Below are 14,043 nucleotides of genomic sequence, written 5' to 3' on the forward strand. Positions count from 1 at the left end.
CAGGAGGCAGAGCTTCACTGTGAAGTGCTCTCTGTGCTGAGCTACTTCACAGCCCCTCCCCCCTGCACGTCAGCTGTAGTGGTCTCCTGGTTGGTTGCTACAGCTGTCTCTCAAAGCAGAGGGGAGGGGCAGTGAAACAGCTCAATGCAGAGAGCACTTCACAGTGAAGCGCCCCCTTCTGATCACTTGCAGAATCAGAACCAGGCAGAATAAACACTCATTCACAATACTCCTGATAATCACCCTGCTCTTCTTTCCTAGTGTTGTCAGTAGTTTAGCGTAGTAAACACTGCTGACAAGACCTTTAATCTATTTATGGCCAGCTTTTCTTACATTTTATTATTTTTTTTTTTTTTAAATATGTTCATCAAATACAGGAACAGCCAAGCAGTGGCACAAAGAATTTTCTTGAAAAAGGAATTCTAGAAAAAGTTTCCCAATCCTTTTCTATGGGAAGACATGATTGTGGCTAGAGATGAGCGAAGTTAAGGAAAATTCGATTTAACAGCTTTGCAGAATTTTAGAAAAACAAATTAGTGTAGTGACGAATTACTTTGCCATGAAGTGCACTTCTTTGTAAGTAGTGGGTGCAATGACAGGGAATGGTGATTGCGCCGCTCCCTATCATTGTACCACTCAGAAGCCGTGTTCATCACTGATCGCGGTATCTGACATTGATATTAAGATCTGTAATAAAATAAATAAAATCATACGTACCTCATCAATCTGATAGTGAAGAGCTGATTGAAGATCCAGAGCGATATCAGCATCATACATGACTGCGGACGAGATTTTGCACAGGATCTTTAATCAAGATGGCGTCGGCAGGCTCTTTGCGCTCAAATAGATGAGGTATGTTTTTTATTTTACCCCATTTCGGGGAAAATCGATTAGTTACCACGAAGCACAAGGAAATGCGGCTTTGTGGCGTATCGAATGTTCCCTGAAAATCGGATCTAAGTCCACTTCGGACAGTTTGATTTGCTCAACACTAGTGACATTCAGATGTAGTTTCCCTCATACTACTTACAATCAGTCAGAGTTGCTCTTGTTACAGAGTCCAGGTGTTGGCCCCTCAGTGGGTGCAGTACATTGGTTCAAAAAAGATTTTGGTGGTAACCGCAAAATTCTAGGATTCCAGCAACTAACTGGCAGAGGTTGAAATCTGCAGCAAACGTTGACATGTTAAAGTTTCTTACAGTGTGTGGGTGAGATTTGTTTCCCTCATCTACTTTGCTTCTACTGTAAAATGCTGCCACATGTTCACATGTGATTCCACTGTGGAAAATAAAGTCGGTCCAGGAGTAGCATAATAGATTTGGGTGCTACATCCAGAATAGTAAAACACAGGTACGATGAATGCCCAGTGAGGCCTTAGGAGCGAGGCTGCGTTCAGACAACTTGGTATGAGAGCCTTATATACAAACAAACTGACAAAGCAAAGTGGTCTCAAGAGACAGAGAAATGCTCAAAACCCCAAATGCTATAGTGCATTTATAACTGGGGGAGCAGATCCTGCCCACGTGATCCGTTGCTAACAGCAATCCCCAGCAAAAATGCATACAATGGAGGATGCCTGCAACGGATCAAATGTGCCACAAGAACATCCTACACAGGATAGCTAAATGTGTGGATGTGATTAAGTAAAACAAAACACTGCAAAAATTTGGTGCACTACAATGGTAATTGCCCATACGGCGCAGGTAGGTTAGCTTTAAGTCCTGTGCCACTATGAGAGACCTTGACGAGGTGCGCGGGCTCCGGTATGTTCTTGATATAATGTATTGGCGAAAGTCTCATTTTTAATATCAGAGTGAAGGTTTAGCCATATATTGTCAATTGCATTTACCATTGTAGTGCACCGAATTATTGCAGTGTTTTGTTTTACATAATCAATCACATCCACACATTTAGCTATCCTGTGTAGGATGTTCTTGTGGCACATGTGATCCGTTGCAGGCATCCTCCATTGTATGCATTTTTGCTGGGGATTGCTGTTAGCAACAGATCACATGGGCAGGATCTGCTTCTCCGGTTATAAATGCGCAATAGCATTTGGGGTTTTAAGCATTTCTCTGCCTCTTGAGACCACTTTGCTTTGTCAGTTTGTTTGTATGTGTACCTGGAGGTGTGGAAAATCCAGTTTGAGTATTATTTAGGTGCACCTGTGTCACATGACTCAGTGATAGGTGGGACTCACAGCCTCCTCCCTCTGTATGTGTGACTTCAACATCACGCTGGAGGTAACCTGGGACCTATATCTGCTTCCCTCCTCCCATTGTATGTGTGATTTCACGCTAGAGGTAACTGGGAGTCGATTGCTGTGTGTCATACGGTGCAGGTAGGTTAGCGTTATGTCCCGTGCCAGTATGACAGACCTTAACGAGGTGCGTGGGCTCTAGTATGTCCTTGATATAAGAATATATTGGTGAAAGTTTCAATATCAGAGTGAGGGTTTAGCCATATATTGTCAATTGCATTTACTATTGTAGTGCACCAAATTATTGCAGCCTTATATACAGTGGCAAGATGAGGAGGGACAAAGCATGTAACCTTCCACTTACAAAACCTCTGGGAAAAGTTTCCCTACTTTTCCCAGAGAGGTGCCAATCCACAACGTGTGAATTGACCATTAATGGTGGTGCCCTTTTCTGCTGTCATACATGTATGCGAGATCCCCAAAAAGACAGGGGAACAACCTATAGGACCAGAAGTAGTCTCTTTTGTGACAAAGCCAAACAACGCAGAGTAAAAGCTTCAGCTTCCAAGTTTTATTTACATAGGAATTGTTCATCTAGTGGTCTCAAATGAAGGCTAAGTCCCTTCTATGTACATGTTCTATATACAGGTTTATACTTGAAAAGTAAGAAAACTGTACAATAGCCACAAAAAATTAGAAATACTTTGAATGACATAAAAGCAATACATAAATTATATGTAACATTCGAGTTTACACGTGTAGAGTCATAGAGCAGCAACACAAAACAGGAAATGTGAGCCAGTCTAGTGTGGGTCCTCCACGGCGTCATTGCTGCCCAGGCCTGGTAATACACTGAACGGGTTACATTTGCATCTTTATATTTTGGTCACACATACATAGAAAAGGAATCTCTACAAAAGGGAGAAACTATTAAACCACAAATAAGCGACAGACGCACAATACCATTAAACTGTAGTTGTCTCGGGAGACCTGGAAAGGTTGAGGTTTTACAGAAACCACCATTAAAAATAATTAAATTCTGCATGAAAAATATAATTGCAAGTCACATAAATGAAAATTTTACCATTTCCAATGCAACAAGAAATATTAATATAATGGGAACTTTAAAACATTACCAATAAATGGGACAGTCATATACTGTATATATATATCATCTAGTTGGGAACATCAAAAAGTGGAAATAGACCACTGCCTCGTAATAATTCACATCTATGGCACCAATCTGTGCCAACCAATTCTTCAAACTTTTTTTGGTCAGTAGCTTTTATTAGCCTATTGCGGCTTTTGTAGAACTGGACACGAGTGCCCCCTAGAGGGCAATAACTGGAGTGTTTTTCAAAACTAATTTCAGTGGTATACTATTTTGAAAATTTCCAAGGAAAGCAAAGGCCCTTTCTTACAGCTGATCAATGAAGGAGATGTCCGGATCTGATAATGATTACCTATCCTGAGGATGGGTCATCAATAGTCAAGTCCAGGACAACCAATTTAACAGTTGACACTTTAAAACAGTAAAACAATCTGCCTTGGAGGCTCAATCACAAATTCTGCTTAAAAAAACAGCACACATTGTTATAGTCTCTTAAAATAACAGACACCGTGCCAGAAACACAACGGACCCCATGACAGTCAATGGGGTGCATTGGGCGCTGGTGGTTGCCCCTATGTGCCGTATCTGGCACTTCCGTCATTTTCCTACTTCTGCTCGTGTGTGTCACTAGTGGAGAAGTAAATGAGCTTCACTAGACTTTCATTTTAGTTTACATTTTTTATGCAAGAACTTTATTAAAAGGTGATATTTTGTATTCCATAAAAACTAGTGAAAAGCACCATCCCTTGCGAATGGTCATCTTGCTGATTTAAGGCAGTGATTTTTATGCTTATTTAAAAGCTGGCCACATACACATTAGATAAACCTATGCCCAACCCGTCAATTTCAGTGGGACTGGAGGACACCAACCAACTAACCCCACCCCAGTAGAAATGAGGAGACATGAGGATTGAACATGCTGGATGTCTGTTCTCCATACTGAAATAAACATGCACGATTGATCAGGTCAAGCTTGCATGTTGATGATGGTGTCAGGAGAGACAGCTTTTGGAAAAATATGTTGGGCCAGCTTAAGTCGTGATTAGTCCACTGCAATATCCCTAGCATCAGGTGACAACAGGCCACTCCATCTTCTGCATATGAGTTGCGCCTATCACCATAGTCCTCTATGCTCTCCCCTTCAGTTGACTGTTTGACCGTCTTTGGGCATGAAGGTGGTCAGTAGAAGTTCATATTGCTGATGGAGTTTCTCTAGAATCACTGTATACCACAGGATTGGCCACTTTTTAGTAACTTTCACAAATATAAGGCCAGAAACAGACGAGTGAGTTCAATGCGAGAAACTTGCTGCGTGTGGCAGTGTGAGTTCTTGGTCTGAAATCTGCTTCTGACAGGATCGCACAGCATTAGGCCTCTTTCACACGGGCGTTGCGGATTGGGGCCGGATACGTTCAGGGAAAATGGTGCGATTTTGACACTAAAACAAGTCAGTTTTTACTGCGATTGCATTCCATGTTTCCTTTTTTCCCCAACGCGGGTGCAAAACTTTGTAATGCGTTTTGCACGCGTGTGAGAAAAATTGGCATGTTTGGTACCCAGACCCGAACCTCTTCACAGAAGTTCGGGTTTGGGTTAGGTGTGTAGATTTTATTATTTTCCCTTTTAACATGGTTATAAGGGAAAATAATAGCATTCTAAATACAGAATGCATAGTAAAATAGGGCTGGAGGGGTTAAAAAAATAAATAAAATAAAATTTAACTCACCTTAATCCACTTGCTTGAGATTTTCACGCAGCCCCATTCACTTCTATGGGGCCTGCGTTGCGTGAAAAACGCAGAATATAGAACATGCTGCGATTTTTTTTTACGCACAAGTGATGTGTGAAAATCACAGCTTGTGTACACATCCCCATAGAAATGAATGGGTCCGGATTCAGTGCGGGTGCAATGTGTTCACGTCACGCATTGCACCCGCGCGGAAAACTCGCTCGTGTGAAAGGGGCCTTATAAGGATTTAGAATGTTGTGTGTCCCTGCTAGACCTGGACCTGAATTACACTGGCATAATGCTGTCAGTGTAATTCAGTAGTTTCCAGCTCTCTCAGATCCTGTCAGCGGAGCGGAGTTTCTTGCATTGAACTTGCTCGTCTGTGTCTGGCTTTACCGACTTAAGACTCATTCACACATCAGTATTTCGGTCAGCGATTTCCTTCAGTGATTGTGAGCCAAAACCATGATTGGAGCCTCCACAGACATAAGGTATAAGGGAAAGATCTGCAACTGTTCTGCGTTTAGAGCAGCACCTGGTTTTGGCTCGAAGTCACTGTCCAAAACACTGGAGGTGTGAATGAGGCATTACTAATATAGTTATCTGGGCATTTGCATCATTGTCCCATGCTGTGCAGCAGCGCCAACCCTTTGTGTAGTACTGCCGTGCACAGTGTTACTCAAAGGGGTCCAATAATGGACGGGTCAATCACATGCCCCTCCATCGGCAGCCATGCTTACATCGGAGCCGGCAGTACTACACAAGGTGACAGCACTGCACAGCGGGGAACAATGAGGTAGATGCTCTAGCACATTTGTAAAAGTTAATATAAAGTGGTCAACACCTTTAAGGCTGTGTTCACATCACATTTTTCCTTTACAGCCAGCGTATACACAAGTCAAATCTCCCAGAGTACGTGCCTACTTTAAATGCCCGACATGCCAGCGTGTGTCAGAGTGTCATACATCACACGTAGGACCTAATAATGAAATAAATACTATTTGTGTGTTGGACCACTATATAGGAAAGCTCAGTAGACCCTACTTTCCTATATAGTGAAAAAAAAAAAATCTCTGCCAACGTATCCCAGCCGGACACTCTTTTGGCCTTCGTCAGGACCAGGAGTGTATAGCTACATTTGACGTATACACTGGTAGCTGTCGGAAGGAAATGTGAACACAGCCTTATTACAAATACAAGACACCTATAATAAAATATTGAGCAGAAAGGCCAGCATACGCTCCACACAAAAAAGGCTTACATTTACACTTCACCAACAAGTGAAGCCCCTAATAAAATGACCCCCCCCCCCCCCGCCCATTTTCAGCAGGCTGCAAAGCAAAGAAGATTACAGACAAGTCCTGAAAAAGGGCTAAGGACATAATAGGAGAATTCAGTATTGCACATCTTAAAACCACTATTCAGATTCAGCTCCTTCAGATCACCTTACAAGTAGCATCGAGCGACGTATACATATGTAATATTAGCAATATATCTGCACAAACTACACAAGGAAGCACAGCACTAAAAGCAGATTGGCTTAGTGTTACTGAGCAGTCAGACACAAGCCTAAAAGGCGGTAACATCTGGTCGGGATGAAAGTAAGAAGGAATGCTGGAATTCACATTTTCCATTCACGGATGCCATAAGTATATGGCCTCATGCACACGACCGTTGTTTTATTCTGTGTCAGTTGTTCCGTTTTTCTGCGGATCCATTGACTTTCAATGGGTCTGTTGAAAACTAGGCTGATGCACAGTTTGTCATCCGCGTCCGTGATCCGTGGTTCCAGTCCGTCAAAAAAATATAACCTGTCCTATTTTTTTCACGGAAAACGGTTCGCGGACCCATTCAAGTCAATGGGACCGTGAAAAAATGCGGAGGCACACAAGATTGTCATCCGCGTCCGTTTTTTCCCTATCAATTGCATGGCAAACTTGACTTAGACGTTTTTTTTTTAACTTTCCTTCATGTCTGGTGACACACGGAAACAAAAACAACGGAACCCCATTTTGCGGAACGGAACACAACAACGGTCGTGTGCATGAGGCCTATGGCAAATGTTGTCTCCGCGTGGCCCCTGGCCAGCCACTCTTAGCACAGCGGTAGTAAAGCAGCATCTACCGGTGGATGACATCTTCCCAAGCTTAGGACACAGCAAGGTTAGCACCGGTCCATACAGTATAGTGCCGGAAACAGACTTGTAAGGGAAAGGGACACTGATTATAAACCATCGTCCGAGCTGGAAAATATTTCCCCAACCGTACATATATATCCCTGTGTGTCAATGCTGACGGGGCGTGCGATTATCTCCAGACCTAGGATCAAGCAAAGTGCCCTCTCTGGTCAGGGCGTCCACAGATGTGGTACCAAATAAAAGACTTTGGTAACCACCTGAAGAGGTGCCGAGGAACGTGCCGATCTGGAACACAAAGTACTAAGTAAGATTTCTATCTTTATGCCTGACTAAACCCATAGACCCCCTTAGAAGTGATGTTGTTGTGCAATCTGTATTTCTTATCAGACTTTTGAGACCAGGTTTGTGAAGAAAGCTTGATATACTGAAAACAACAATCATGGCTTCTTGGAAAGAGATATTCCAGTATGTACCACATCCTATGGACCTTGTAATGTAAGACTAAAAGTAACACACTAAAAGCATGGGAAAAAAAGACAATGGAAATACAGCAAGTTATACCATGCGGCTCTGTTGAGGAGTGCTCCGGATTATGCCTAGTGCAGGGTGTGACTAGGTGGGCTTCAAAGAACAGCAAAAGAAAAAAAAAAAAAGTCACTACCCCCTCAGACCCTGCACAAAACACAATGGGAAGAGTTAGAAAAAAGTCTAAAAGAAGAACTGTCTTTATTGCCCATAGCAACAGTGCAGTTTTCAGTTCATGGGAATGAGTCACCTGGTTTGGGGCCGGTACAACACCAGCATGCCGCCATGCAGCCGGGTTTACCCTGCCTATCTATTCCCGCAGATAGTGTTGATTGAACCTGTGTTTTCAAGTTCGACGTACAAAGGTTCGGGTTCTCTAAGAATTCCATTATGGATTCCACTACCATGGACCATAAGCTATGGTCCGTGGTAGCGGAATCCATAATGGAATCCTTAGAGAACCCGAACCTTGTACGCCGAACTTGAAAACACAAGTTCAGTTCGCTCATCCCTACCCGCAAACAGTAAATAAAACTTACCGGGACTCTTATCCACGGCCATGGAATGCATGTGCACTGCGCTGATGAAGAAAACGACAGTTCACATCCCTTCACTGCTGAGTGGTATCAGCCTTGGCCTCGTCAGTGTAATGCGTACATGCCTGATGCCACTGGAGAAGAGTCCTAGACTATCGGTAAGTTTAATTTTCATTCAATAATTTTGGTTGGGGGGGGTGGATAGGTTTGCAATGGGCAGTTATGGGTCCCAAACCCATAAAAAAAAAAGGAAATAAAAGCTATGCTGTGGGGCTATGGGCCATGAAGAAGGTTTTTATACATCTCCTTTAATGTACTCATTTTACCTGGAGTGTTCAGTCAATGTGCTTTCTTTTCCATTACAAAGAATTTGACTGTACAATATGGACTAATAAAATAGATATCTGACAAAATACAACTAAAACCATCACCCACTACGGAGTCATATCATTGTCAGGAGTAGTGTTCTGGGAGTGACTGTTGGTGAGAGTAGTGCATATAACCCCCCCCCCCCCCCAAAAAAAAATATAATAATATATAACTGCATTCAATATGACAATCAGTATTGTTCCTCCTGTATCCGGCTGCTGTTATGGCACTGCCACTATTCCCACGCAGCGACATGCATTTGGTCCTCTGCAGAGTTGAACATTGACCTGTCTGCCGTCTCTTGGTACCAGTACGTTTGGTTCAGGCTGCAGTTTGATGTCTGGTAGAAACGTTTGCACAGTTACCAAAAGGGGAACAAAAAGTGCATCTTTTTTTTTTCTATGTATACTTGAAAACTTAGTGTACCTAGTAAAAGTTCCATTACAAAGGTTTATTGCATTAAATATTTTGTACGTATATTAAATATTACCCATGTAGTTGCAAAATAAAAAATAAAAAAAATCTTAGTGTCCTCCAGAAAACAAATGCAGAGATCTGTGTTTTATTCTTAATACTGACTAGAGAAGGGCTGCTCTGCTTTTATTGAAGTCAATGTGCAATCCCCTGGGAGGGATCCTCAGATCATACTCGTCTGTAGTGGTTCTCAATCCTAGGACACACAGTGGGTCCCTCTGCTCGTTAGAGTGTTTTCATGCCGTCAGAAAGATCTCATTAGTTAAGTTTTGGATGCGGGACTATTTTTATCGCCCTCTTTGTAATCCTTCATTAGTGATGCGAATACCTGCAATACACAAGTGAGACAAATGAGACTGGACGGACATGCAGTAATTCAACCTCATGCCATACTTACGTGACAAACGGTAGATCTTCCATATTAATGATAATTAATGATAAAGTATAAAAATAATTATGACTACATTAAAATTAATCAATTAATTTTTTTTTAAATCAAAACAATTAAATAAAAAAAAATTAAAAAAACAGAATTAATAATGATAAAAATTAATCATGATAATATAATAAAGGAAGTCATCAAGTCAAAATCTAACATAGGTAGTAGTTTACAGAATTAACTGAAAAGGGCCTCTTGAAATGATGTGGCCATATAAAATGCAATATACCGTACTTTACTGTTGGCAGTGGAATAAATGTGTAGACAGCCTTGACATAAAACACTTGCCTTCATTCAGCTGAGACTTCAGAATATATCCACATCACGTGGTGCTCACACATGCTAGCATCTGACCCCTGACTGGGAGGTGGGGGGCTGTACACACATGGTGCCATAAGTGCCAGGTGTTTTAATAACTTACTACTATCCATGAATTGAGCAGATGGGTCAGAAACTTGATGACCTGTTTAAACAAAAGGTGTGCTACAGTAGAGTGCTACCCCCAGACAAAAGGTTTTAGTCGAAACGCAGGTTGGGGTGAATGTTATCCTAGTAGTCTTCCTGACATGGGTGTGCATCGCACTCAGCCAGCCAAAATCCTACTCTATACTCCCCTTAAGGACCGGGCTCATTTTCACCTTAAGGACCAGGCCATTTTTTGCAAATCTGTCACTTTATGTGTGAATAACTTTAAAACGCTTTTTCTTATCCAGGCCATTCTGAGATAGCTTTTTTGTCACATATTGTACTTCATGACACTGGTAAAATGGAGTTAAATTTTTATTTTTTTATTATTTATAAAAAAAATACCAAATTTACCAAAAATTTGGAAAAATTAGCAAATTTCAAAGTTTCAATTTCTCTACTTCTATAATACATAGTAATACCGCCAAAAATAGTTATTACTTTACATTCCCCATGTCCAATTTGTGTTTGGATCATTTTGGGAATGACATTTTATTTTTTTGGGACGTTACAAGGCTTAGAAGTTTAGAAGTAAATCTTGAAATTTTTCAGAAACCTTCAAAAACCCACATTTTAAGGACCAGTTCAGGTCTGAAGTCACTTTGTGAGGCTTACACAATAGAAACCACCCAAAAATGACCCCATTCTAGAAACTACCCCCCTTAAGGTATTCAAAATTGGTTTTACAAACTTTGTTAACCCTTTAGGTGTTCCACAAGAGTTATTGGCAAATTGAGATGAAATTTGAGAATTTCAATTTTTTGGCAAATTTTCAATTTTAATCATTTTTTTCCAGTAACAAAGCAAGGGTTAACAGCCAAACAAAACTCTATATTTATTGCCCTGATGCTGTAGTTTGCAGAAACAACCCATATGTGGTTGTAAACTACTGTATGGGCACACGGTAGGGCATAGAGGGAAAGGTGCGCCGTGTGGTTTTTGGAAGGCAGATTTTGCTGGACTGGTTTATTTACACCATGTCCCATTTGAAGCCCCCCTGATCCACCCCTAGAGTAGAAACTCCATAAAAGTGACCCCCATCTAAGAAACTACACCCCTTAAGGTATTCAAAACTGGTTTTAAAAACTTTGTTAACCCTTTAGGTGTTCCACAAGACTTAATGGAAAATAGAGATAAAATTTTAAAATTTCACTTTTTTGGCAGATTTTCCATCTAATAATTTTTTTCCAGTTACAAAGCAAGGGTTAACAGCCAAACAAAACTCAATATTTATGGCTCCGATTCTGTAGTTTGCAGAAACACCACATATGTGGCCGTAAACTGCTGTACCGGCACACGGCAGGTCGCAGAAGGAAAGGAATGCCATACGGTTTTTGGAAGGCAGATTTTGCTGGACTGGTTTTTTGACACCATGTCCCATTTGAAGCCCCCTTGATGCACCCCTAGAGTAGAAACTCCAAAAAAGTGACCCCATTTGTGTAGGGGCTCATTTTTTTCGGGATGAGATGACAGTTTGATTTTGGGGTGCGTATGACTTTTTGATCGCTTGCTATTACACTTTTTGTGATCTAAGGTGACAAAAAAATGGCTTTTTTTACAATATTCACCTGAGGGGTCAGGCCATGTGATATTTTTATAGAGCAGGTTATTACGGACGCGGCGATACCCAACATATATACTTTTTTTTTTATTTATGTAAGTTTTACACAAGGATTTCATTTTTGAAACAAAAAAAAATCATGTTTTAGTGTCTCCATAGTCTGAGAGCCATAGTTTTTTCAGTTTTTGGGAGATTATCTTGGGTAGGGTACGATTTTTGCGGGATGAGATGACTGTTTGATTGGTACTATTTTGGGGTACGTATGACTTATCAACTTGCTGTTGCACTTTTAGTGATGTAAGTTGCCAAAAATTGCTTTTTTTTTTTTACACAGTTTTTATTTTTTATGGTGTCTATCGGATGGGGTGGATCATGCGATATATTTATAGAGCCGTTCGTTAAGGACACGGCGATACCTAATATGTGCAATTTTTTTTTTACATTTTTTATTAGAAAATCAGGGGAATGGGGCGTGATTATGATTATTTTTTTATTCTAAACACTTTTTTTTTTTTTACTTTATTTCTGTCCCACTCTTTTGGGGGTCTGATCCCCTCTGCAATGCATTACAATACATCTGTATTGTAATGCATTGCCTGTTAGTGTATGACACTGAGTCATACACTAACAGGTTGCCTAGGAGACCCAGCCTGAGGCTGGATCTCCTTGGCTCCCGTAGAAGGCAGTTCCCGATGCCGTGCAGGGCATTGGGCAGCCTCTGCACGGCATCTGGCTGCCTTGTCACGCATCGGGTCCCCGATGCGATTACTCACCTGCCGCAAACCACTTCTATGTCGCGGTCAGCGCTGACCGCGGCATAGAAGAGTTTAATCCGCCGGCATCGCTGTAAACAGCGATGCCGGCGGATACAGCAGGGGCCGGGCTACCAGACCCCTGCAGTGATCGGGCGCGCACCGCTCCGGTGACCGCCCGATCATCCCGCCGTGCATGTACGGCGGAATGCATTCTGGCAATGCATCCCCCGTCGTACATGTACGGCGTTCTGCGCTAAGGGGTTAATAAAATAAATTATCAGAATTAATAATGATAAAAATTAATCATGATAATATAATAATTGTAAGGTAATTACAGATATTTTGGCAATCATTGACAGACTAAGGGCTCTTGCACATGACCGTATGCCCTCCGAGACATACGGTCCGTGAGCGGGCCATATGTCCCGGTGCGGCATTGATCGTGCGCACGGGAGCACACAGCATAATGGATTACAATGATGCTCTTCACGTCAGGCCGCCCGCACTCAATTGTCCTGTGCGCAGGATCAATACCGCTCCGGGACATATGGCCTGCTCACGGACCGTATGTCTCGGAGGGCATACGGTCGTGTGCAAGAGCCCTTAGTCTGTCAATGATTGCCAAAATATCTGTAATTACCTTACAATAACCGCTTTCATTAATGTCTCCTGTTCCTTTCCACTGGTCTCTTCCTTTTTATATATTCAAGATATAAAAGGAGATACAAAACTAGGCAATTTCAGTTAAGAATATTACATCTCACAATTATACAGTATAATATCACGTCAATTTTTCAGTTAAATCCCCCCCCCCCCCCCCCTTCCCAATAAACCCCAATATCCCAACCCTAGGTCATTGTCGGTGGGCCTCCCAACCAGACAGCTACTCCAATTGGGCCATACGTTCATATATCACCAACCTATTCATCAGAGCTCTCCACTCCGCAATCTCGGGGCTACTTTCCGAGCCCCATTTATTTACTATCAGGACTCTTGCTAATTGAAGACCCGCCAACCATCTACAATTATCTTTAGATTCAAAACTATAAGCAAATAAGCCAAATATTACTTGTTCTATACATGGTGTCCATCTTTGCGACATAATGTTTCCTAGTTCTACATATACCTGTTGCCAGAAACTCTGAATGTGTGGACAGTTCCAGAGAAGATGGCATTGCCGCTTCTCCATGGCACTTCAAACATCTATCATGTTTTTCTCTATACATCTTAGATAGGGATAAAGGAGTATAGTATAACCGATGTATGATCTTAAATTGTATTAGGCGGCATTTACTGGAGATGGAGGATTCTTTTATATTTTTGTATATTATTTCCAATTCAGTGTCATGTTACCCAAATCCTTTTCCCATCTAGAGACACTGTTAAATTTTAATCACTGTGGGCAATTCTACCTGTATCTTATGATCTATTTGTGAAATAGTGAAAATAAACCCATTCCTCCACACTGCATGCCTGCATTAGGCTTCAGAGTGAGGAGGCGTGTCTCTCAGTAATCCAATCTGATTGGCTGCCAGGAAGCTGGGGGCTACAGCAAGTGTATATGGGATGTGAGGGAAAGCAGTTTTGTCCTCAGAGAACTGGCAAAGGAGCCATCTTGAGGAGATCCTCATATTGTATGGGTTAAAACAGCTGTTACTAAGGGAAAAAATCAAAGAAAACGGTGGTATGTGAAGAAAGAAACTAAAGACTTCTTTATGCATAATGCTGCAGCGATAGTAACA

At 41.7% G+C, this 14,043-nt stretch overlaps 1 protein-coding gene and 1 long non-coding RNA gene across 3 annotated transcripts in view; one reads left to right on the plus strand and one right to left on the minus strand.

Annotated features, from left to right (window-relative positions):
• The first annotated feature begins 7,151 nt into the window (after window positions 1-7,151).
• LOC121003140 lies at window positions 7,152-8,764 on the plus strand. The gene is made up of 2 exons (XR_005779427.1): window positions 7,152-7,830; window positions 8,606-8,764. It is a non-coding gene; the product is annotated as an uncharacterized LOC121003140 (long non-coding RNA).
• A 191-nt stretch (window positions 8,765-8,955) lies between these two features.
• Window positions 8,956-14,043, minus strand: part of TBC1D12 (TBC1 domain family member 12) — a 107,964-nt gene continuing 102,876 nt past the window's right edge. For both annotated transcript variants that reach the window (XM_040434744.1, XM_040434743.1), the window contains one exon: window positions 8,956-9,409. In XM_040434744.1, coding sequence (XP_040290678.1) covers window positions 9,344-9,409 — 66 coding nt within the window. In that variant the 3' untranslated portion in view covers window positions 8,956-9,343. The remainder of the gene's footprint in view (window positions 9,410-14,043) is intronic.

Source organism: Bufo bufo, chromosome 6, assembly GCF_905171765.1.
Source record: "Bufo bufo chromosome 6, aBufBuf1.1, whole genome shotgun sequence".
Lineage (NCBI taxonomy): Eukaryota > Metazoa > Chordata > Amphibia > Anura > Bufonidae > Bufo > Bufo bufo.